Here is a 26,525-nt window from a genome sequence, read left to right on the forward strand (position 1 = left end):
ATCTATTTTTCTCCTTGGGATCTTGCCAGGTACTTGTGATCTGGGTTGGTCACTGTTGAAAAGGAGAGCTGCAAAGATGTAAGTAGTTTTAAGTTAATATAGAACAGAGTTGTGGGCTTGCTGGGGATAGTAATGTAATTTATTGTGCTTTCAGAGTCTGCTCCCCACCTGAAGAAGAAAGCGAAACATGTCAGAAAAATAAGGGGGGCGCATATCTGAATCTGCAGTAAAAGCTAAGTCATAATTTATGGATACAGTTTAAGGGCTCCTTTTACAAAGCTGTGCTAGCGGTTTTGGGTTTTTTTTTAATCTTTATTCATTTTCAAACTTAGAATAAGTGTGTCAATATGTTAAAACAGATTAACAATAAATATATCACTTAATAATCTAAACTAAACTAAACCTTAGGTTTGTATACCACATCATTTCCACATTCGTAGAGCTCGGCATGGTTTACAGGAGATGGGATAGAAAGGAACTACAATAAAAGGTTAGAGGTCCAAGTATGAAGAGTTTTTAGAGGGCTTAGAATGCCAGAGATGGAATAAGTATCAGATTTTAGAGAATAGCCAGGTCTTCAGATGTTTGCGGAAAAGTTGGAGAGAGCTCAGGTTCCGAAGAGGGGAGGAAAGGTTGTTCCAAAGCTCGGTGATTCTGAATAATCGGTGATTATCGGTGATTCTGAATCGGTGATAATCGGTGATTCTGAATAATCATCAATAATACAAATGATATGCTCTTATCTCCCACCCTTTCCTATTATATAATCAAATACCTTGTACACCGGATTAAACGCATGCTAGCCAGAATCTACCGCCTGCTCAAAAGGAGGCGGTAGCGGCTAATGGTCGGCAAATTAGCGCGCGTTAAACCGCTAACGCGGATTCGTAAAAGGAGCCCTAAGGAGTGAAACGTTAATAAGATGTACTATTATCTCAACATGATGAAGGGTGATAAGTAATCTATAGATAAAAAGGAAAAATTAAAAAGAATAAAGTGAATTGCCAGCTGAGATGTAAGACTAATGAGGATTGCAGCCGTTTGACATTAACTAAGTCAAACAGAAAAGGGGAAATGGTATAACATCAAAATATTATTGATGGAAGCTAAAAGAAATGCGTAATGAAACAAAAGCTCCCAAAACTAAATCTAAATGGAATGTCACTTACAATATACAGTAAAACCTTGGATTGCAAGTAACTTGGTTTGCAAGACAAGCAAAACGTTTTATTAAATTTTGACTTGATATACAAGCAATGTCTTGCAATACAAGTACATACAGTCTATACACATCACAACTGAGCCGATGGTGGTTCTCTCTCTGACGCTGCGGGAGTGTAGTGACTGTTCTAAACAAGTGAGGTCTTGCAATATAAGTACGTATAGTATTTTGTATTAAAGTTTTTGGGTTGTGGAACAAATCGTCTGAGTTTCCATTATTTCTTATGGGGAAATTTGCTTTGATATATGAGCGTTTTGGATTACAAGCAGGCTTCTGAAACGAATTATGCTCGCAAACCAAGGTTTTACTGTAATTTTTACTTGTTGGTAGGATATAGCTCGGAGACATGGAGGGGTTAACAAGAGGGACAAACCCCCAACCGCCTCAGCACTCAATCATTGCATGATCCTCCATTTTTAAATTATTGTGCAAAATAACACTTGTAATTAATAAAAAAGTTGAATACTCTTCATGGATATAAATTGAATTGTAAGAAGTAAAGAAACTTAACTAAATTCAATTTATATCTATGAAGAGTATTCAACTTTTTTATTAATTACAAGGGTTATTTTGCACAATAATTTAAAAATGAAGGATCATGCAATAATTGGGTGCTGAGGAGGTTGGGGTTTGTCCCCCTTGTTAACCCCTCCATGTCTCCGAGCTATATCCTACCAACAAGTAATACTGAATGGTCATCTTCAACATCTTAAATTTAGAGCTCCTTTTACTAAGGTGCGTTAGGGCTTTAACACGTGGAATAGTGCGCGCTACAATGCCCCGCGCTAGACGCTAACGCCAGCATTGAGCTGGCGTTATTTATTTATTTATTCAATTTTCTATACCGTTCTCCCAGGGGAGCTCAGAACGGTTTACATGTATTCAGGTACTCAAGTAGTTTTCCCTATCTGTCCCGGAGGGCTCACAATCTATCTAATGTACCTGGGACAATGAGGGGGATTAAGTGACTTGCCCAGGGTCACAAGGAGCAGTGTGGCTTTGAACCCACAACCTCAGAGTGCCGAGGCTGTAGCTTTAACCACTGCGCCACACTCTCCCCTCTAGCCGTGTAGCGCGGGGTTAGTGCACGCTAATCTGCTGGGTGCGTTAAAAATGCTAGCGCACCTTAGTAAAAGGAGCCCTTTGATAATTACTAAACTAAACCTTAAGTTTATAAACCGCCTCCTCTCCACAATTATAGAGCTCGGCACGGTTTACAAGAGCTTAATATAGGAAGGAATAACATAATGGGTTTGGAGGTTGAGTCCGGGGGGGAAACATAATTTCTCATTATGAATTCACGGTACTATTTGAAACCGAATCCTACAGGTGAGGAAATACTGTTGGATATCAGGTAGAGAATGACACGGTGACAAAATTCATCACCGTTCCCGTCCCCGCGGATAACCGCGGGAAATAATCCCATGTCATTTTCTAGTGTCTATTTCAACCTCAGTCCTTCTACACCAGCATTCTTCAGAGCAAAGCTTGCGGGTCAGTGGTTGAGGCCATTCATACTCTGATTCTTCCCTCTCTCCTTAAAGAATGAAATGAAGACGGAACGGTGATGAATTTTGTCACCGTGTCATTCTCTATCAGGTAATAAGAAGATTTTTTTAGCAACAGGTTGTTTGCTTTGTAGTTGGATAACTGTTATAGGTTTTATTAATTAAAAAAAAAAAAATACTCATTTCTCTTTAAATAAAGCTATACACTGTAAAACTGTACTTATGGGTGTTATTGTACATGTTGGTCACTCTGATTTCATGAACGTTTTATTCAAAAATCTAAGAAAGCAAGCCCTGCAATTAGCATGCTCTCCCATGAACTAAAAGCAATATTAGATAGCCGTGCTCTTTATTGCCTACCCAACTCCCACCTTGTAATAATGCTCGAGCAGAATCCGCACCACTCCTTCCACGCTCTCCGCCTCCACCGGCTTCCGGGCGAACTGCAGCAGGTACTGCAGGGCGTCGGCGGCCGAGGTGGCTTTGCACAGGTCGAGGTGGAGAGCGGCCGATTTGCTGGGCTTGGTCAGGCGAAGTTTCTTCGCCGCCGGCTCTTCGGGCGGCGGCGGCCTGGTTTCCACGTAGGTCGGGCGCCAGGCGGCCGCGGCGCCCAGAAACTGCGCCATGGCTGCCCGGGAGGAGCCGCTACCCGAAGCCCCGGCCTAGGCCTCCGCCGGCCTGGGGGACGAGTTGGGGAGGCGCGCGGCGAAAGCGGGTCTCGCGAGAGCAGCGAGCAGGCCCCGACCCGGAAAAAGAAAAAGCGGAACGGTTGTTCTTCCGGGGCAATGGCATGGCTTTGCTCAAGTTGCATGGGGGACAGAAATCCCCCCCCCTAAAAGTTACTTGTCCCCATTAAAAGCAGCAATTACTTCTGACACTTAAGTCTTAGTTTATTTAAACCAACAATAAAATACAATAGAAACAAATAACAATGAACAGAAATAAGAGATGCATAACATCACCAGAAAGAATTAGAATAGACATTAGGGGCTCCTTTTACGAAGGCGCACCAGCGGGATTAACGCGCGTGACTTTTAATCATGCGCTAACCCCCGTGCTGGCCTAAAAACCCCCGTGCTGCTTAAAAGGAGGCGGTAGCGGCTAGCGCATCTGGCGGTTTAGCGTGCGTTAAACCGCTAGCGCACCTTTGTAAAAGGAGCCCTAGGTCATGTGACTGTAGGGTCCACCATTTCTTGTTAAAACAAATAAGAGTTGGATTTTTGTGGCAATATAAAGCTCATAGCTGTAGAGCAAACAAATCTGGCTCCACCCTCTGGCATAGGTAACTTGTGAGAGATCCTTCCAAGATCCACAAATGGATTTTAATGCAGCAACGAGTATAAGAATCAAACAATACAGCATCGAAATCATTTAAAGCAGAATTGAGAGAGGCACTTTTCAGGACAATGGTTGCATCAGAAAAATGTGCCCAAACTGAACTGGAAACCCCAAAATGAACTCAGCAAGTACTTCATTTTGTACTAAACACAATTGGTGGCATAACCATGAGAGAGGGCTGGGCCTCCCCACTTTGAGCTTAGCCCTCCCTCAAAATGAACATCTCCCTTGCTGTTCCTTGGTGGGACATTTTGTTTTTCCATTATCTTGATCCTAGTTTCTGCTTTTGTCTATCTTCTACTAATTCTATTTCCAGGCCTCGGGAACCCCGGTTTCATCCCTGTGGAAGTTCTATGAGCCTGGAGGGGATCTCCACGGGAGTCCTGTAGACCTGGGGGGATCCCTGCGGGAGTCCTGAGGGACATGTGTGATTCCCACAATCCCCATTCCCATGCAGACCTCTAGTGTAAACGCAACGACCGTACAAAACCCAGGGTCCACCTTCATTTGTTCGCGGATCCCGAGACGTTCATTTTAATCTGATTTCACTTCCTGTATAGTTACTGCTACTCAGTGGCGTACCTAGGGTATGTGGCACCCGGGGCCCATCATTTTTTGACACCCCCCCCCCCCATGTAAAAAAATTTTTTTTTGTAATGACCATGAAACGGAATAAATGGTCAGAATAGAAACAGGCAGTGAAAATTTTCTTATATTCCAAACATAACATAACATAAATTATGTCTGAATTGTCATGACATCAGAAGTACATATGGAGTAGTTGCAGGTGATGCTTGGGACAGTTCTGATTGTGTTAGTTCGGTTTTATGTGTTTTTTGAATAGAAGGGTTTTTATTTCTTTTTGAAGGTTTTGCAGTCTGTGGTCGATGTCAATTGGTTGTAGGGTTGGGGGTCGAGTGTTGCAGCTCGAATGGCTAGGAAGTTGTCGAACAGTTTTTTTCTTTTGACGTTTTTGGTTGGAGGGTGTGTGAATGGTGCGTGAGTTCTCCTATGTCTGTTTGAAGTGGATTGAATTATTTAGCTGAAGAAATTAGTTACCCCCTCATCCCACACACATTAATTCTCTTCCATTTTTGTTCCCATTATAAAAAACACTGATAAGTTCCCAGAAAAAAAATACATTAAAATAAGAAGTGAAAACAAAGGCCCCTACAGATGAGAACATAACATAAGAATAGCCTAACTGGGTCAGACCAATGGTCCATCATGCCCAGTAGCCCATTCTCATGGTAGCCAATCCAGGACACTAATACCTGGTCAAAACCCAAAGAGTAGCAACATTCCATGCTACCGATCCAGGGCAAGCAGACACTTCCCCCATGTCTTAATAACAGATTATGGACTTTTCCTCCAGGAATTTGTCCAAATCTTTCTTAAAACCAGCTACACTATCTGCTTTTACCATAACTTCTGGCCACTTCATTTTTAAGTTTAGATCTTTCCTTTCAAACAGAGACCTTGCTAGATTTCAAATACAGCACAAGGTAACTTCACATGGACTTAGCTGTGCAGGAAATGTGAATCTCCTCATACACCCACCATATAGTGCAAAAATGTGCAAAGGTCTGTTTTTTTCTTTCGATCACTACATAGCCTAATGCCACACAAGCAGCGCTGTTACAAACATATTCTGTAGGTCAATGCTAAGGATAACAAAGTTTCCTTCCTTGGACCAGAAGGAGATACTGATAAACCACTGGAAGAGATCCCAAAACAAAACCCAAAGACCCACTCAGTGTGTGAACCAGTTGAGTGGAGTGGACTAACTGGGGGGTGGAAATGGGCCCGGAGTTTGCTCAGCAGAATTTCCCAGGCCACCTCTTCCTCTCAACACATTGACACGCTGCCACCACCACCACTAGGAACACCTCACTGGGTAGGCCAGCTATGCTATAAACTTTATAAAACACATTATTATATTTTCTTATAAAGCACATATTTTAACTGAACTCTCTGACATCCTCAGCCTTTCCATTCACAAAAATAGAAGGAAGAAAAGTTCCCATTTCCTGCTGTCTCATGTCCCCGGCCTATACAATATTTTTTTTCTGCAGACCCTTCAAAAGTCTGACCAAATCCTCGTTTCACTTGCATTATAAAGTACTGAGGATGCCATCTCTCCCCAATCCCAGGTCCTAAAGTCTAAGACAATAGCGCAAACTAATGCTGCCAGATTCAGGAAAAAAAATTTCGATTCGATTCAGCCTATTGAATTGGTTTTTCAATTCGATTTTCCTGCCCAGTTGGGTGATTTTTTTCAAAACTCCTGCTGGGTTTTATAGCTTTTTCACCCCCTTTGGCTTCTCCTAATCACACTGGCGCTGTGGTGTAAATAAAATAAAGAAACAAAAAGGACTTTTCCTCTCTCTGTTAAATCCTAGCTCACGTTTGCAGTCCAACACCAGCTCTGGCAGGATACACATTTCAAATCTGACATATTATAATCACAAAACAGAAAATAAAATTAATTTTTCTACCTTTTGTTGTCTGGTTATATTTCAAATCTTGTTGGTCCAAGGCTCTGGTTTTCTTCTGATAACTTGGGGTCTCCTTCTTTCTTCTTTCTGCATGCTAACCATCCATCTGCCAACTCTGTCCTCCCTTTCCATTTCCCTTCCCTCCCCAGGAAGTCTGGTATCTTTCCTTTTTTTCATCTCCCTCCACAGATCCACCTTTTCTTAACTACCCTTTCATCCGGCATCTCTCCCTCCTTCCCCACCACCCGAGTCCACCATCTCTCCCTTTCTTTTCCCAATTACCCTCCTATCCAGTATCTCTATCCCTCCTCCACACCATCCCTTGTGTCCAATTTCTCTCCCTTTCTGTTCCTTCCCTCCCTAAATCCCATGGTCCATCATCTCTCTCCCTCTCCTCTATTTTCAGACCCATTATTTCTTCCTCCCCCCCAAAGTTTGGCATATGCACGTCTCTTTTAACACCCCCTTCCCTCCGTGTACTTCTAAACCAGGGTCCCCCCCCAAAGGCCTGTCCCCCCTTAAAGGTCTGCCTGTCCCCCCTTGAAGGCCTGCACCCCCCTTGAAGGCCTGTCCCACCTCCTTGAAGGCCTGTCCCCCCCCCCTTGTAGGCCTGTCCCCCCCTTGAAGGCCTGCCTGCCTGTCCCCCCCTTGAAGGCCTGTCCCCCCCCTTGAAGGTCTGCCCCCCCCCCCCCGAAGGCCTGCACCCCCCCGAAGGCCTGTCCTCCCCCCCTTGTAGGCCTGTCCCCCCCTTGTAGGCCTGCCTTCCTGTCCCCCCCTTGAAGGCCTGTCCCCCCCTTGAAGGCCTGCAACCCCCCCGAAGGCCTGCACCTCCCTGAAGGCCTGTCCCCCCTTGAAGGCCTGCACCCCCTTGAAGGTCTGCACCCCCCCGAAGGCCTGAACCCCCCGAAGGCCTGCACCCCCCTTGAAGGCCTGTCCCACCCCCTTGTAGGCCTGTCCCACCCCCCTTGAAGGCCTGTCCCCCCCCTTGTAGGCCTGTCCCCCCCTTGTAGGCCTGTCCCCCCTTGAAGGCCTGTCCCCCCCTTGAAGGCCTGCACCCCCCTTGAAGGCCTGCACCCCCCCAAGGCCTGTTCCCCCCTTGAAGGCCTGTCCCACCCCCTTGTAGGCTTGTCCCACCCCCTTGTAGACCTGTCCCCCCTTGAAGGCCTGCCTGCCCCCCCTTGAAGGCCTGCACACACCCCCAAAGGCCTGTCCCCCCCCTTGAAGGCTTGCCTGTCCCCCCCCCTTGAAGGCCTGTCCCCCCTTGAAGGCCTTCCTGCCTGTCTGTCACCCCCCTCCTCCTTGAAAGCCTGCCCGCTCGCCCCACTGACCTTCCTGCACCACCTATGAAGCAGCCGCAGCAGGATCCCGACGTCAGCGATCTCTGCGCTGCTTAGGCGCTGCTTCCTGCGCCGCGTTCCCGCCCCTCCTCTGACGTCAGAGGAAGGGCGGGACCGCGGCGCAGGAAGCAGCGCCCAAGCAGCTCAGGTATCGCTGAAGTCGCGATCCTGCTGCGGCTGCTTCATAGGTGGTGCAGGAAAGTCAGTGGGGCGAGCGGTCCTTCGGGGGTGGTGGGGGGGGAATGAACGGCAAGGCCGGGAACACCCCCTCATGGCTGGCACCCGGGGCGGACCGCCCCTCCCGCCCCCCCCTTAGTACGCCACTGCTGCTACTACTATTTATTATTTCTATAGTGCTGAAAGGTATATGCAGCACTGTACATGTTAACATACAATAGACAGTCCCTACTCAGAAGAGCTTACAATCTAATTTAGACAGAACATTTCAGGGTTGGGGAGATTATAATGGGTATAGGTATCTGACAGCAGTGAGTGGGGCTTAAGAGTTGAAAGCTTTAGCTTGGATTTGAACACTTCCAGGGATGGGGCATGACTTATTGATTCAGGCAGCCTGTTCCAGGCATACGGCACCGCATGAAAGAAAGGACGGAGTCTGGAGTTGACAGTAGTGCTGCCTGATTAAGGTGAAAAAAATTTGATTCGATTCAGCCTATTGAATTAGTTTTTCGATTCGATTTTCCTGCCCAATTGGGCGTTTGTTTGTTTGTTTTCAAACATCCTGGTGGGTTTATTTTATAGCCTCTTCACCCCCTTTTCCTTCTCCTAACCACACTGGCACTGTGGTGTAAACAGAATAAACAAACAAAAAATACTTTTCCTCTCTCTGTTAAATCTTAGCTCACGTTTGCGGTCTAACACCAGCTCTGGCAAGATACACTTTTCAAATCTGACATATTGTAATCACAAAACAGAAAATAAAATTAGTTTTTCTACCTTTTGTTGTCTGGTCATTATTCAAATCTTGTTGGTCCCAGACACTGGTTGTCTTCTGCTAACTTGCTTGCTTCTTTCTTCTTTCTCCATGTTAACCATCCATCTGCCATCTAATCTAATCTAATCCTTAGGTTTGTATACCGCATCATCTCCACGTTCGTAGAGCTCGACGCGGTTTACAGTAGGAGAAATAGGAAGGAACTACAACAGAAGGTTAGAGGTAGAAGTGTGAAGAAAATTTAGAGGACTTGGGATGCCAAGATATAAGAGTTTCCTTGATTCCTAAGTTTGAGGGAGACTTACATTTTTTGAGAAAAGCCAGGTTTTCAGATGTTTGCGGAAAACTTGGAGAGAGCTCAAGTTCCGAAGAGGGGAGGTAAGGTTGTCCTCCCCTTCCGTTTCCCTTCCCTCCCTAGGAGGTCTGGCATCTTTCCTTTTTTTCGTCTCCCTCCACAGATCCACCTTTTCTTAACTACCCTTTCATCAAGCATCTCTCCTTCCTCCCCCACCATCCCAGGGTCCACCATCTCTCCCTTTCTTTTCCCAACTACCCTCCTATCCAGTATCTCTACCCCCCCCTCCACACCATCTCTTGCATCCAACTTCTCTCCCTTTCTGTTCCTTCCCTCCCTAAATCCCATTGTCCATCATCTCCCTCCCTCTCCTCTATTTTCAGACCCATTTCTTCCTCCCCAAAGCCCGGCATATGCACGTATCTTTGAACCCCCCTTCCCTCCCTCCCTCCGTGTACTTCTACACCAGGGCCCCCTCCCCTGGTCTGCCCCCCCCCCCCGAAGGCCTACACCTCCCCCTGAAGGCCTGCACCCCACCTCTAAAGGCCTGCCTGTCCCCCCTGAAGGCCTACAACCCACCCCTGAAGGCCTGTCTCCTCTGAAGGCCTGTACCCCCCCCCCCCGGAAGGCCGCACCCCCCTGAAGGACTGCACCCCTTCCCCCCGGAAGGCCTGCATGTTCCCCCTGGCCTCCCGGAATCAATTTTCCTAATTTCAGCAGCATGCAATAAGATCGCTGGTGCTAGCGATCTTTGCAAGTTGCTGTACGGCTTCGGAGTGTCTTCTCTCTGCTGCGGTCCTGCCCCTCCTCTGATGTCAGAGAAGGGGCGGGACCGCGGCAGAGAGAAGAGAGCTCCGAAGCCATATGGCAGCTTGTAAAGATCGCTAGCGCCAGCAATCTTATTGCAGGCGTCTGAAATTAGGAAAATTGATTCTGGGAGGCCAATGGGGAAGACGGACAGCACAGCAGCATGAGGCCAGCAGGTAAGCCACTTCCCTATTTAACCTCCACACTCGCCCTCTAAAGCAGGAGCAGCAGGCCAGCAAGAGGCAGCGCTGCTGCTCCTGCTTTAGGGGGGAGGGTCAGTCAATGAATCGGGAGGCCAATATTTTGGCCTGGTAAATCAATTCGAATCGATTCACCCGAAGTGAATAAGTTAATCAATTCGAATCATGAATCAGACAGCACTAGTTGGCAGTGGAAGAGAAGAGTATAGATAAGAGGGCTTGCCCGATGAGCGGAGATCACGGGGGGGGGGAGCATGGGAGAGATGAGTGAGGAGAGATATGGGGGGCTTCAGAGCGAATGCACTTGTAAGTCAGCAAGAGAAATTTAAACTCTATTCGGAAATGGACGGGGAGCCAATGAAGCAACTTGAGGAGAGGGGTAATGTGAAAATAGCAGCTCTCACGGAATATGAGTCACGCAGCAGCATTTTGAACAGATTGAAGAAGTGAGAGATGGGTGCGCGGGAGGCCTGAGAGAAGTATGTTGCAGTAGTCTAGGACTCTGTAGGGTTACCATATGGCTTCTGGAAAAAGGAGGACAGAATGAGACATCCAGGTTTTACTTCTATTGCTTTTAACAGAAGGAGGACAATTGAGACATCTATTGCTTTCAATAAAAGTAAAACCTGGAAGTAAGGAGGACAGTTGAGACTAGAGTTACCAGATTTTATGTATGTAAAATCCAGACCTATGCCCATGCCATGCCCCAGCCTCGCCCCTAGCCCTGCCCCCCTCAGCCTACTCTTGGTCAAAAGGGTACAGATGTGACACAATGATATCACACGCACATACACAAGCAATGCTGGGTGAGAAGTGGAGATGCACTGTTGGGGGGATGAAAGGGGGTAGGGAAGATGCTGGGGGGAGACTGGAGATGTTGTGGAGTTTGGGAGAAGAGGAGATATGCTGTTGGAGGAAGTGGAGAGGGAAGATGTTGCAGTGTTGGGGATGAGGAAGAGGTGATGGATGCGCAGGGGAGGGAGGAGATTCAAAACTGAAATAGAATCATGATTAGGAATCTGTAAGATGTCCCTTAAATACATCCTAAATAATTCAGTTAGAGACAAATATTTTCTATAAGTATTTCTATGGTGGTTATCATCAGTGCATCTGAATCTGAAGGTGGCCTTTTGGAAGCATTGTTTGGGCAGGACTATGACAGGCATTTTTCTACAATAATTAAACATTTTAGAAATAAAATCCAGGGTTCAATTTCAACAATTTGGGTACAATTTCAACAATTTGTGGCTAGACCTGTTTGAATAAGTGCCAAAAAGGTGCCCAAACTGAGAGATGACCATTGGATGGTCAAAGGTATGACCTCCCCAACACTCCCCCCTCCTGCCCCCCAAAGATGTGAATAAAAGAGTACATACCTGCCTATATAATAGCTTCAGATGTTATGGCCAGTTCTAGTAGAGCAGCTAACAGGTCTCTGGAGTTGCCTAGCTGGGGGTGTAGTCAACCATAGAAATGAGGACTCAGACCCATATCATAGGCTATCTACACATATGGTGGTCTATCTGAGCCTTCCAAAACCCACTGCACCTACATATAAGCGACACCTTCAGGCCTAAGGGCTATTGGTCTGGTGTAGAGTTGGTTCCAGTAGGTTTTGGAGGGCTCCCCATACACTATAAGGAGGTTGTAGTGAGATATGTACTTAGGCCTTTGTGTGAAGTTCATTCCAATGCCCGCTAAAATGCCCCACTGCTCTGCTGGAATGTCTGTGTAGCCAGTCTACAAAAAAGAGACGTCCGGATTTCCCCTGACATGCCCTCCTTTATGAGGACATATCCGGGGGTCCAGAAGGGATGGGTCTAGGGGGCCAGATTTTACTAAAATAAAACAAGGTAACCCTATCCCAAAGACTTGTTTTGTGTATTTTTCTTTAGGATTTTTTAAAAATGGTTCAAAAAGATGCACTGAGGACAAGCACCTCCGAGAAATGTCCATTTTCGAAACAAAAAGACGTTTTTCTGTTTTGAAAATGGTCATGTTCACTACGGGATTTGTGTGTGTGTGTTCTGTAAAGTGTCCAAACTCGGATTTAGACGTCATATCAAAAACGCCCCAGATAAGGGGGTCAGCTAGATAAGTGTTTCTTTTTTTTAGCAATACTTTGCTTCCATGGATTTATTTGAAAGAAGTTTGGAAATGTGTGTATATGTGTATATAGAGATGAAAACTGTACCTGAATTCAAGACAGCTTGGGATAAGTACATAGGATCTCTAAGGGAGAGAATGGGCAGACTGGATAGGTCATATAGTCTTACATTTTCTATGAGAAACCATTTCAGCAGTGCATCTGTAGTATCCAAAGGCTGCAGTGCTTTCTAGCGCTGGTGTGTCTGCCTCCAGACATTTAAATATCCTGTGTTTTTGTCTTTGTGGCCCTTTAATGAGCAACTTCCTCTCCTGACTCTGTCCAAGGTAAATATTTGCTTTAAAAAATGCCTTTCATTGTACATAAAAACCTGCTACAGTGATCATACTATTTCAAAGTTTTGTAATTTAATCTCCTAGTAATAAAGAATAGTGTTACGTGAACATTTCATCCTATACCTTTTACCCATTTTTATTTAAAAATCTTTCCAGGGTTGTTTTTTAAATCTTGTTTTATTGAGTTTATAAAACAAAAGAACAGCATTATTATCAACATAAGTATACAATGGCAAATAAACCAATTATCACAACCTAATCTGAGTTAAGGTCTGGTTTCTTTTAACCCCCAACTTCGATGTCCACAATATACATGGCAATAAGGTAATTCCTCAATTCAACTTCGTTCCACCCCTCTCTGGAAGCTCATATTAACTCCTACTAAATCCTCTCTGGAAATTTGTGTAATAATTGACTATGTGCATGAGGGGACAATATATTTATTGAAGGGGCCCAGGTTGATAAGAAGGCTTTCCTCTTCGTACAAGAGCTACAGGCTACATAGGATTCCCACAACATAAGGGTGTGAAATTTTTTGCTGCAGGACCAAAAAGATGGTGGGGTAGGTTTCAGCCCATGATTAAGTAATCATTTCTTCCCCAAGATAAAACTCTTGCTAAATAAGAGTTTCTCAGCCAAGCCCCTAGCTCCCAAGTAGGTGGGTCTTTTTTTATATGATCCATTCAAAAAATCTTAGGTCATATCCCACTAAAGTCTACAAAAAGCTCTTGAGGTCCAACCAAAAACTCTGTATAGTCCTACACAGTCATACACCGTGACCAAGAGAATTAAACATAGTAAATGACAGCAGATAAAGACCCAAATGGTCCATACAGTCTGCCCAACCATACATGCTCCATAAATTAATCATTTAATTTAAATGGTCCTTTTGCTTACATATTTCTGGGCCAGAAACCAGAGCCCTGCCAAAGTAGTGTGCTTAGGTTCTATCTACTGGAGTCTCTGTCGAAGCTCACTCCAGCCCATCTTAACCATCCCAGCCATCAAAGACCTCCCCAGCCTGTTCTCAAATGAATGTCCATATTTGGGACATAGCCATGCAAGTCTGCCCAATACTGGCCTTAGTTCCTTCAATATATACCCATTATTTTCTGATTAGAGATCCTCTCTGTTGATCCCGTGCTCGTTTGAACTCGTCACCGTTTTCCTCTCCACCACCTCCCTCCGTAAAGAAGAATTTCCTAACATTACTCTTGAGTCTACCATCCCTCAACCTCAAATTATGCCCTCTGGTTTTACCATTTTCCTTTCTCTGGAAAATATTTTGTTCTATGTTAATATCTTTCAAGTATTTGCACATCTTAATTCTCTACCACCTGGCTTTTTAAGCAGATTGCAGTAGTAGCAGTCCTTGACAGAAATACCTGTTTTTGCAAAAACTAAGCTCCATGTACATGGCAACACGACAATAACATCTTGCAAGAACCTAATGCCTAACTGATAACCCAGATCTCTACCTCATGCTCCCACCAGTTCCACGGAATCTTTAGGGAATTGGTGATCGGTCAGTTGCTTATGAAACCATGATACAGATATTTTTCTCACATTATCTCCCTCCAAAAATGTGCTAAAGGTTGTACCCAACTCCACCAACAGGCTTTGATTTGGTAATGCTTTCATATAATGGTGCAACTGAAACTAGGCAAACCTGGTCAGTAAAGTTTAATGCTTCTTCCTACTGTAATTCCTCAAAGTTGAAGAAGTCATCTGCCTTCATTATATAAGGCAGAACCCGCGCCAACCTAGTCACTAAACTCTTTGCTTCAGTATGGAGCAGATAAATAGGTCTATAGGATTCTAGGCTTTCTGGATTTTCCCCTGGCTTTTGAACCACCATAATCTGCACCACAGTAAGAGATGTAGGCAGAGCACCCCTTCCTATAGTGACATTAAATACAGAAGATAAAATTAGGGCCACTTCTTCCTTCAACATTTTATAAAACTAATTTCGCAACCCATCAGGTCCTGGGGCTTGCCCCAAAGGACTCTGTTGAATGGCCCACTCTACTTCTCCATCGGTAATCAGTGCATCAAATTTAGCTTGATTTCAGATGGAAATCTTTGGCAAATTTACACTGAACAAATAAGTCTCACTGCCCAATGTCTCATCCATGGGGGATTGTGATATGGTGTTAATTCCCTTGTCTGTATGCATCAGCTTACCTTGGTGATCTTGTAAGACTACTCTAGGTGTAGGCCTCGATTGTTGTTCGACCAGTTTAGCCAGATTGCCACTATTTTTGTTTGTAAATCTGTAGAGCTGAAATTTGTAATGATCATAGATTTGTGTGCCTTCTGCTGAATTAATACATTCAAGGCCTGTTTGGTCTCCTCTAAGCAAGGCTTCAATGACAGAAGTATATTGCAAGCCATATTGTTGCCTCAAATAAGCTATTTATTTTTCAAAACACAGAAGTTCCCACTGACCAGCTTTTTTTTTTTTTTTTTTTTAACTAGTGTAAGATATGATCGTACCTCTTAAAACTCCAGGTTTTAAAACGTAACCATTTGGGGATTTTTCCGAAGAGACGCCAAATAGGGCAACAGCTGCTGAAAAAATATCTTCAGCGAAATCCCCGAATGATCTGTGGTTCTCAGTATTCTCATTTGCTTTATATACTCCGACAGATCCAGCCCTTGACTGATGTGGTCTGTCCACTCCACAACAGCAATGCTGTCTGTTTCTTACTGCCAAGGCCGGCTTAATCATTAGTCAAATGAGGAGATCAGCTAAGGTGGCAGATTCTAGGGGTCAGCAAAGAACAAAAAATCCTAATAGCCTGATTATTCAAAGACCCATCAGCAGGTTCTTTTACCCACAGGAAGGGTGAGCAATTCTCAGATCTCATAATAAAGAAATATTATTTATTTCTTTGTTCATTTTTATAGCCCATCCTCCCCAGAAGCTCAGAACAGATTACAATAAAATAAAATTAGGTACTCGGATCTTCCCTAACTGTCCCGCAGGCTCACAATCTGAGAAAACAATTATGAAATAGTAAAGATATAACAATTCAAATAATAAATAACAGAGTTTAAAACAGAAGCAAGCATCTCTCTGTTCTGAATACATTTAAATCCTTAGTTCAACCATTTTTTCAACCATTTTGTGCTCATAAGTCAATAGAAAGTTATAGTTCTCATTCAATGTAAGACAAACACTGCCTGCAAAAGCAGCTTAATTGGTTTTAATATTTTGTTTTACTTGTATAAATTGATTTCAAAAGTTACCCTCATTATACTGTATGCTACTAAGGGGCTCATTAAAATACCTTCCAAGATTAATTTCTGTCTGAAATTTTTCTAGGCCACTAACATCTGACTCAAACTAAACATTACTAGTAATGTAAATAAGGGTTTGTCCAGTTTCAAGCATGCAGGTATTTCTTCATAAAAGTACCGTAACTAACATCCATGCAGTTCAGGAAAGCGGTGAAAGATCAGAGATCCTGCATACACAAGGATATGGCAAACTTTTTATATGAAGTTCAAATGTTAGTGGAATATTTTTCACAAGTTTATATTATATAGATTTGTCCATCCATGTGTGTATTTGGCAACTTTCAAAAACATGCCTAAATGTATAGTCTGTTTGGTATATTTTTATGTGAATTTATAAAAGTATATGTGTATTTTTACATTGCAAAATAGGACATAATTTTAAGACCTGCTCAACCATGCCCAGTACACACTGTCTTAAAATCTATATGTGGCAGATGCATAGATGTTTAAGAAGCAATTCTTCTAAAATAAAATAGGAATGGAGGTGTGATGGACCCCCAAATAATATTTAGAGGACTGTGTTTGTGAGGGCCTACATGTATGAATATGAACTTATGTAAATGCACTACAATTTTGCACCTAGCAGGCATTAAATAGCTAAAATTAAGGCATGTTAAGTGCATTATCTCTGTGGTAACAGTTTGAGGAAGGCAGCCATGCTGCTACCATGGAGCAATGATTGCTATGATGTCCTAGTGCTACAGCTACAAGGAATACAGTTAGATTCACCTCTAAAGGTATGGCGGCAGCCAAAAAAGCAAACAGGATGCTAGAAGTTAATAGAAAGAATGGTAAATAAGACCAAGAGTATAATAATGCCTCTGTATCGATCCATGGTGTCACCTCACCTTGAGTACTTTGTTCAATTCTGGTTGCCATATCTAAAAAAAAAAAAGGCAGAATTAGAAAGGGTTAAAAGAAGAGCAATCAAAATGATAAAAGGGATGGAACTCCTCTCGTATGAGGAAAGACTAAAAAGTTTAGGGCTCTTCAGCATGGAAAAGAGAGAGCTGAGGGGAGATATGATTGAGGCCTACAAAATCCTGAGTGGAGCAGAAAGGGTACAAGTGAATCAATTTTCTACCCTATCAAAAATTACAAAAGACTAGGGGACACTCATTGAGGATACAGGGAAATACTTTTAAAACCAATAGGAGGAAATATTTTTTCACTAATAAAATGGTTAAGCTCTGGAACTCATTGCCAGAGGATGTGGTAACAGCAGTTAGCTTAACTGGGTTTAAAGAAGGATTGGACAAGTTCCTAGAGGAAAAATCCATAGTTTGCTATTGAGACAGACATGGGGTATGTGTATGCCACTGCTTGTCCTGGGACTGTTAGCATGGAATGTTGCTACTATTTGTCTTTCTGCCAGGTACTTGTGACCTGGGTTGGCCACTGTGGAAACATGATACTGGGTTAGATGGACCTTTGGTCTGACCCGGTGTGGTTGTTCTTATGTTCTGTAGTAAGTAAATTAACAGAAACACTTTTAAAACAGAGAATATTGATGTTTTTGGAATCCAGTGGATCACAGGATTCACTAGAGGCAGCAGGTCTTGTCAGACAAATTTGATCAATTTCTTTGACTGGATGACCAGAGAATTGGACAGAGGGAGAGCGCTAGCTGTGTATTTAGATTATAGCAAAGCCTTTGACAGTGTTCCACATAGGTATGTAATAAATAAACTGAGTGACGGACTGAGTCAGGAACTGGTTGAGTGGAAGGTACCGGGTGAGCTGAATTGACCGGTGACCAGCCGGTCCGTAGAGATCAAGGTGACTGGTGTTGACTGGAAGAGACCAAAGAGAAAGAGACCAGAGACACACCCGAGTGACCAGTTGTCAATCTCTGCCAACAGCAACAAAGTGACAGCTCAATAATTAGTCTCCCAGTCGAGGTGGTAGAGACAGTCTGAATTAGAGAATGACACGGTGACAAAATTCATCACCGTTCCCGTCCCCGCGGGAAACCATCTTCATGTCATTCTTTAAGGAGAGAGGGAAGAATCAGAGTATGAATGGCCACAACCACTGACCTGCAAGCTTTGCTTTGAAGAATGCTGGTGTAGAAGGACCGAGGTTGAAACAGACACTACAGAATGACAGTCTCTGGTATCCAGAGCAGATATTGTGATGTCATAATGCCTCATTCCACCAGTGCCTAAGAGCCAATCACATCAGTGATGTCACAATGGCTTCATTATCCTTGGCTCAAATAAGAATCAGAGTATGAATGGGCACCACTGACCCACAAGCTTTGCTTTGAAGAATGCTGGTGTAGAAGGACTGAGGTTGAAACAGACACTACAGAATGACAGTCTCTGGTATCCAGAGCAGATATTGTGATGTCATAATGCCTCATTCCACCAGTGCCTAAGAACAACCTCATCAGTGATGTCACAATGGCTTCATTATCCTTGGCTCAAATAAGAATCAGAGTATGAATGGGCACCACTGACCCACAAGCTTTGCTTTGAAGAATGCTGGTGTAGGACTGAGGTTGAAACAGACACTACAGAATGACAGTCTCTGGTATCCAGAGCAGATATTGTGATGTCATAATGCCTCATTCCACCAGTGCCTAAGAACCAATCACATCAGTGATGTCACAATGGCTTCATTATCCTTGGCTCCCATAAGAATCAGAGTATGAATGGCCACAACCACTGACCTGCAAGCTTTGCTCTGAAGAATGCTGGTGTAGAAGGACTGAGGTTGAAACAGACACTAGAAAATTACATGCGATTATTTCAGTGATTAATTTTGTCACCGTGTCATTCTCTAATATACACCATTGGTGCTTATCAAAAAGATTCACCACATTTAGCTGCATTGCCTTCCCCTTATTCAAACACTACTAGAACGTCTCCAGTTCTCCTCTTTACATTACTTGTAAGATAGCTCAGTGGCTTGATTTGAAATCCTATTGATATTTATGTTTTCAATGTCCTGCGTTAAGTCAGTAACTTCCCTTATTACACCGCATGTTCTCTCTCTTTGCTGTAATTCCAAATCATAATGTAACCTCTCACATTGCAGATTGCCTTGAACCTTGATAGGGACAGAGCGACCCAGAAATGAAAGATTAGATTAGATTCTGCCAGGAAGTTGTGACCTGGATTGGCCTGTGCTGGAAGCAGGATACGGGGCTAGACAGATCATTGGTAGTTAGTGAAACATAAAAATAGCTGTACTGGGTCCACTGAGACATGTAATAAGTGTACTTTGAAGCAGCAGTCAGATTTTATTAATATAGCTGGAGTGGCAAGATTTTATGTAGTATAAACAAATTATATCGTTTTTCCATACTGTGATCCTGTGTATTACGGAGCGAGATGTGCAGGTCTGAGACTGGGCAAATCACTTAGCGCTCCTTTTACTAAGCCGCGTTAGGGCATTAACCCTTTCAGGACCAAGGGACATATTTGTCCCATAACTTTAAAATCCTATAAATTTTGATTGGGATAGTCTACAGTTCTAAATTTGATATGTACGGATTCCATATGATACTGCCTTTATGTAAACAAACTGGTTCCGACATTCATTCATTAGCGTCGTTGCCAGATTGACGAGAAGATTCACTTGCCACACTGTCCATAAGCCAGAAGTGTGATTTTTTTAAATAAAAATAATGATATTTCACAAAAAAAAATCAATTTTTTTGGCATCTGCAAGCCCTTTTTACCATAAAAATGTCGTCAAAACCACAAAAATTGGCCTACGATCCTTATGGTCCTGAAAGGGTTAACGCCCGGAATAGTGCGTGCTAAATTTCCGTGTGCGCTAGACGCTGACGCCAGCATTGAGCTGGCGTTAGTTCTAGCCGCGTAGCGTGGGGTTAGCGTACGCTAAAAACACCAACGCAACTTAGTAAAAGGAGCCCTTAATCCTCCGTTGTCCCAGGTACAAAACAAATCATGAACCCACTAGGACAGAGAACATAAGAATAGGAAGTACACTTCCCCCTCCGTATTCACGAATTCCGTATCTACGGATTCGCTTATTCGTGGTTTTAAACCAAAAAACCATTTTCATTTTTTTAGGCTATTTTAAGCCCTGTAAGCCCCCCCTTAAGCCTTACCTGGTGGTCTAGTGGGTTTTCAGGCAGGAGCGATCTTCCCACCTTCCTGCCCCGTGCAGATCGCTCACTGGAAATGGCTTGAGAGACTACGGGAGCTCAAGGCAGCCATTTCCTGTGAGCGATCTGCACGGAGCAGGAGCGTGGGAAGATCGCTCCTGCCTGAAAACTCAGTAGACCACCACGTAAGGCTTAAGGGGGGGGGGTTTTCAGGGCTTAAAATAGCCAGGGGAAGCAGGAGTTAGGGGCAGAATATTATTTGCGTTTTTTTAATATTCGCGGGGCGACTCTGCCCCTAACCACCGCAAATACAGAGGGGGAAGTGTAGATGATATGATGATGCTTGTATTCTGGCTACTCATATAACCTGATTCACAGCAGATAATAAAAATTTAAAAAAAAAAACCCCAAAACTTAGATGGTTAGAGATATGACTTCTGAAACAGTCTAAATATTTGTAAAAAGATAAGAGGGCGTAGTCCTGAGTTCAATCGACAAAAGTACCAAATATGAACTGCTGATATCTCCTTTCTAGATTTTTTTTATTTTTTTTTTAACAGTAATGTATGATTTAAAGCCTGCTTGTATTTCTAAATTGATTGAATTTGTGTTTTATCCTTGTTCATAACAGGGATGATTACGATGTTGTTTAGATAGGTCTATGTTATATGGGGTAATCGCAGGGAAACAAGATTTTATGTATGTGATATGGAAACCACAAACACTTCTCCCTCCATATTCGCTGCGTTAGGGGATTAACAGAACCGCAAATAACTTTTTCATATGTTATTCGCTGTTTTCTATTAAAAACCATCGTGAATAGGGTGAAACCGCAAATAACAGGGTGGGAGACCTGGCCTGTTCCTGAAGGAGAGGCAGAACACGGTGAAGAAAGCGCCGGGAATCGGCGATTTTCTCTGTAAACGCTTGGAATCAGCGATTTCTCTATGCAAGCTGATGTAATTGGGGGGGAGGAGCCAGCAAGCTAAAACCGTGAATAATTGAAACCGCGATTGCTGAAACCGCGAATACTGAGGGAGAAGTGCAGTATATAATTTTTTTTAAATTAATATAGAAATAAATAAAATCTTTACAGGCATCTTTTTCTTATTTAACCCCAGAAAATGAGGGAATAGAGAAGGCAGAAATCCCCAGCTCGAAAAGTAGAGAATGGAAAAGAAAATAAAGTTAGCAAACACTCTCTATTCTGGGCATGTATCTTTAAATATTTTATACACCCAACAACTTAGAAAAAAAATGAAAGCACAGAAAGGCTGTAAATCATTTGTACTGGTACAGATACTTTCCATTGCTCTCTGGAATAGAATTACAGTGGTGCCTCACACAACGAACTTAATTGGTTCCAGGAGCAAGTTTGTTATGCGAAAAGTTCGTTATGGGAAACGCGTTTTCCCATAACAATACATGTTAAAAAAAATAATTCGTTCTGCAGCATAAAATATGCTAAGATGACATAAAAAAAGATAAATTTGTCAAAATGGTGAAAATGGTGGTCTTGCTGAGGCCAAACTCTTTGACGAGGTCACACTGTTTGACCCCACGTTCACTCCTTCTAATTATTTCCCGTTTCATTTCAACAAAAATCACCTTCCTGCTTTTTTTAGAAGCCATGATCTATAAAAAATATTGAGTTTATCTTAAAAGGACGACTGCCGTGATACGTGCGTGCGTGCGTGATTTAATTCGCAATGAAGAACGATTGCCGCGATACGTGCTTAAGTTAAGCGCAGTGACTAACGACTGCCTGCAGCGCCTGCGCGGAAGGATGCAATACATCGGCAGCGATCGTGGAAGCTCGGGCGACTTCGTTGTGTGAAACGAAGTTCGTTGTATGAATCATGACATGAAGTTCGTTGTGTGCAGCGTCCGCTGTGCGAGGCGTTCTTTATGCGAGGCACCACTGTACTTGCTGCCTGTTTCCATGTCATTTAACAAACTGTGAAATTCAGCATGTAAACCAGACATTAACTAAGGGCTCCTTTAACAAAGGTGCGTTAGGGCCTAAACGCGCGGAATAGCGTGTGCTAAATTGCCGCAAGCGCTAGACCTTAATGCCAGCTTTGAGCTGGCGTTAGTTCTAGAAGCATAGCGCGGGTTTAGCGCGCACTGAAATCCTGCGTGCACTAAAAACGCTAGCGTATCTTCGTAAGAGGAGCCCTAAGTGTGAGAATATTGTTAAAACCGTTAAGACCTAATTAACACCACTGTATGAACTCCGCTATATATATGTAACTTACTTAACATATTCATAAATGACCTGGAAAAGGAGGCAAAGTGTGAGGTTATAAAATTTGCAGACGATACCAAACTGTGCGGCAGAGTTAGGTCCAGGGATGAGTGTGAGGACCTGTAAAGGGACCTGGACAAGCTGGAAGACTGGGCAAACAAATGGCAAATGCGCTTTAACGTGGAAAAATGCAAGGTCATGCATATAGGGAAAAAGAACCCGTTGTTCAACTACAAATTGTGGGGGGGGGGGGGGGCATTGTTGGGAGACAGCAGACTCGAGAGAGACTTGGGTGTGTTGGTGGATGCATCACTGAAGCCATCTGCACAGTGCGCAGCAGCCTCGAAAAAAGCCAACAGGATGCTGGGCATCATAAAGAAGGGCATAACAACCAGAACACGGGAAGTCATCATGCCATTGTATCGAGCGATGGTGCGTCCACATCTGGAATACTGCGTTCAGTATTGGTCGCCACACCTCAAGAAGGACATGGCGGTACTTGAGAGAGTCCAAAGGAGAGCAACGAGAATGGTAAGAGGGCTGGAACACTGCTCATACGCCGAGAGGCTGGAAAGGCTGGGGCTCTTCTTTCTGGAAAAAAGGAGGCTCAGGGGAGATATGATAGAGACCTTCAAGATCATGAGGGCATAGAAAGGTAGGATAGGGACAGATTCTTCAGACTAAAGGGGACAGCAAATACAAGGGGGCATTCTGAGAAACTGAAGGGAGATAGGTTCAAAACAAATGCAAGGAAGTTTTTTTTCACCCAGAGGGTCGTGGACACTTGGAATGCGCTACCAGAGGAAGTGATCAAGCAGAGTAAGGTCCAAGGATTCAAACAGGGATTGGACAGATTCCTGACGGATAAAGGGATCGTGGGATACTGAGGGAGGAGCTGGGATGTAACACAAGTATAGAATGTTAACCAGGTAATGAGTATAAACCAACCAGATCGTGCATGTGCAAGACTGGAGGGCTAGGACTTCGATAGGAAGGCAGGACTTAAACGAGATACCAAGGTGGCAAGGGAGCCCCTTCTAGTGATTCAGACAGGTCGTGACCTGTTTGGGCCGCCGCGGGAGCGGACTGCTGGGCAGGATGGACCTATGGTCTGACCGGCAGAGGCACTGCTTATGTTCTTATGTTCTTACAGCAAATGTAACTTCTCTGCAATTTGTAACCTAGCTGAAAAATAACTTCACCGTAAATGTAGCGTCGCTGAAAATGTAAATGTTGCTATACCAAAAAAAAAAAAAAAATAGTAATTTCACTGTAAATGTACAGTCTCTTCATCTGTTAACCGCATAGAACTTCCAAATATTATTATTATTATTATTACATTACATTAGAGATTTCTATTCCACCATTACCTTGCAGTTCAAGGCGGATTACAAAAGATTGAAGGTTGGTCTGTTACAAGAAGAGAACATGGTCATGACTGGTGAAGAGGGCGGGTATTCTCAGGGGAGTTAAGAAGAAGATAGGAGGAATGAGGTAATCGTGATGTTAAGACTCAATCGGGGATTTCTTGAAGAGTATGGTCTTTATTTTTTTTTTCACCCAAAGGGTCGTGGACACTTGGAATGCGCTACCGGAGGAAGTGATCAGGCAGAGTACAGGGATTCAAACAGGGATTGGACGGATTCCTGAGGGATAAAGGGATCGTGGGATACTGAGAGAGGTGCTGGGATGTAATACAAGTACAGAAAACTAACCAGGTAATAAGTATGGAAACCCAACCAAGTCGTGAATGTGCAAGACCGGAGGATTAGGACTTCGACGGGAAACCAAGGTGGCAAGGGGGCCCCTTCTGGTTATTCAGACAGGTCGTGACCTGTTTGGGCCGCCGCGAGAGCGGACTGCTGGGCAGGATGGACCTATGGTCTGACCCGGCAGAGGCACTGCTTATGTTCTTATTTCTTTTCTGAATAACCTGTAGTCCGTGGTTGTTATCAGCAGATTGGAGATTTGGTTATCCAGTTTCGCTGCTTGGGTGGCTGGGAGGCCGTCGTAAAGTTGTCTTTGAAAGCGTCTCTGAAAAGAAATTGGAGGTGATTTTTAAAAGTGGCTTCACCTGTATGTTCAAATGATTTTTATTATTTCAACCAGAATGTACAAATAGAAGTTGCATACAAATCCAAAAAAGAACAGTGCAAGTTCATCCCCTCCCCCCATTCCCCTCCCTTCCCTCCCCTCCCCAAAAGTCCAATGCCACTACTATGGCTGAGAGTGTAAGATAGTCCTAACAATTTAAGAGTCTACTGCGAGCATATGGTGTGAGGTCCTGCCAGAAGCATTGTGGCTTCACCTGTAAACAGCACCATTTTCATTATGCTACATGTGGGATCCACAGCCCGCAGCGGTTAAGGTGTCGTGATGGCAATATGGCTTGGAAGGACCGAAACTCTAGACATGTATTCTCTCAACTCCTCCTGCCCCCACACGTGCATGAACTGGAGAATGTGCAGGGGAGGGGGCACCTCCACCATGCATAAATGTGTGGGGGGCAGGAGGAATTGAGAGCGTGCTCAGGGCCGGATTTTCCTAGAGGCTAACTAGGCTTCAGCCTAGGGCCTCAAGATCAACATTCAAATTGTTAGCAAAATTAAAATTACATTATTCTAAAAACAATGAACACTAAAACACTGAACCGAAATAAGGAGAAATTCTACGCTTTGGGATCGGAAACCGCTCCGGCCGCAACGGGGCACCGACTCGGCATTTCCCTTTCTTTTTTCTCGCCCTGGGAGGAGGATCGGGGAGGGAAAGACGTCAGTCCGGAAACAGCTGGGCAAAGCCCAGCCCCACGGGGAGAGAGGCAAAACATGGATCCGTCAGGACAGGGCGGTCCAGACTGGCATCGGGGTGGGGGGGGGTGGGGGGTTTCAGTGGAAGGGGGATAGGAGGCAGGCAAGCTGGCATCGGAGGGGGGTGGGGGAGTTTAATGGAAGGCAGGCAGGCAGGCAGGATGGCATGGGGGGGTGTTCAATGGAAGGGGGATGGGAGGCAGGCGGGCATCGGAGGGGGGTGAGGTGAGGAAGGACGCACTGGGGGCACTATGGACATAGGAAGGGGCGATGTTGTGTGTTATGTTTGATTAATTATTGTTACAAGTACTATATATGGTGCTGAGAATAAATGTCCAAATAAGTGTTCTCGACTTTTTTTTATTTATTATCCGTGTCACATTTTTTATAAAGGTTAGTACCAATAACAACATGTTTGATTTAACATATTGATATATATCACAGTAATGATGTATTTTATTATCTCTCATGTAATTTACAAACTTAAAAATGGGAGGTGAAAGGGCCTCATAAGTGGAATAGCCTAGGGCCTCTTTTCATCTAAATCCGGCCCTGAGCGTGCTGGTGGACAATCTCTTTAGCTGGCAGGGCTTGGAGTCACTGCCAGCTATAGCAGGAGCTGCGTGGTGTGTACAAGAGGGTCCCAGGCCTCCAAGGCCCCTCCCCCCCAGTGGCTGTGGTGAACAGGTGAGTGGGGAGGAACTTAAGATGAGGGTCTGGGAGCATGTAAGCTCCATCTGTTTGGGAAGTTGGATGGGGTAGGAGGCACTTGCAGTGGCACATGGGAGGGAGAATGCGCACAGTAGTCTCAAATTATCTGGACTTTTCACTTATCCAAAAACAGGTCAGTCCCATTTACTTCAGATAATTGAGACTATTGTATAAGGCAGTCAAGCCATTGTGACATCATTGATGAGGCTGGCTCATAGGCATTGGTGGAATGAGGCATTATGACATCACAATATGGTTACGAAACATTTCACACTAAAGGGAGAAAGTTAGCAATGTTAGCTACTTTTCACAGGTTGTTTTACCACTAACTCATGCTAATTTTGCCGTCACCTTTTCAACCTATTTGGCCACCTTAAGATCATCACATACAAATCGCACCCAAGTCCCGCTCTTCCATCATGCACATAAGTTCTTCACCCCTAAACTGTACCGTTCATTTGGGTTTTGGCAGCCCAAATGCATGACCTTGCATTTCTTAGCATTAAATTTTAGCTGCCAAATTGCAGACCTTTCTTCGAGCTTCGCCAGGTCTTTCTTCATGTTATTCACACCATCCAGGGTGTCTACTCTTGCAGATTTTGGTACCATCCGCAAAGAGGAAATATTGAACATTAGAGTTCAGACACATACAGAACATAGCAGTGAGACAGATTTATGATTTGAAAAAAAGATGTGATCACGTATCTCCCTTTTATCATGAATTGCATTGCTCCCCCTGGAGGCCCGTACCATTTGAAGTTTGGTTGTATTTACTA

The 26,525-nt window shown here is 44.0% G+C and overlaps 1 protein-coding gene across 2 annotated transcripts in view; it reads right to left on the reverse strand.

Moving 5' to 3' along the window:
* The window catches only part of INTS4 (integrator complex subunit 4), an 84,512-nt gene extending 81,018 nt beyond the window's left edge, over positions 1-3,494 (reverse strand). For both annotated transcript variants that reach the window (XM_033947840.1, XM_033947838.1), the window contains exon 1: positions 3,102-3,494. In XM_033947840.1, the coding sequence (XP_033803731.1) occupies positions 3,102-3,356 (255 nt within the window). In that variant the 5' untranslated portion in view covers positions 3,357-3,494. The remainder of the gene's footprint in view (positions 1-3,101) is intronic.
* Positions 3,495-26,525: the final 23,031 nt, after the last annotated feature.

This window comes from Geotrypetes seraphini, chromosome 6 (genome assembly GCF_902459505.1).
Source record: "Geotrypetes seraphini chromosome 6, aGeoSer1.1, whole genome shotgun sequence".
Taxonomy (NCBI): domain Eukaryota; kingdom Metazoa; phylum Chordata; class Amphibia; order Gymnophiona; family Dermophiidae; genus Geotrypetes; species Geotrypetes seraphini.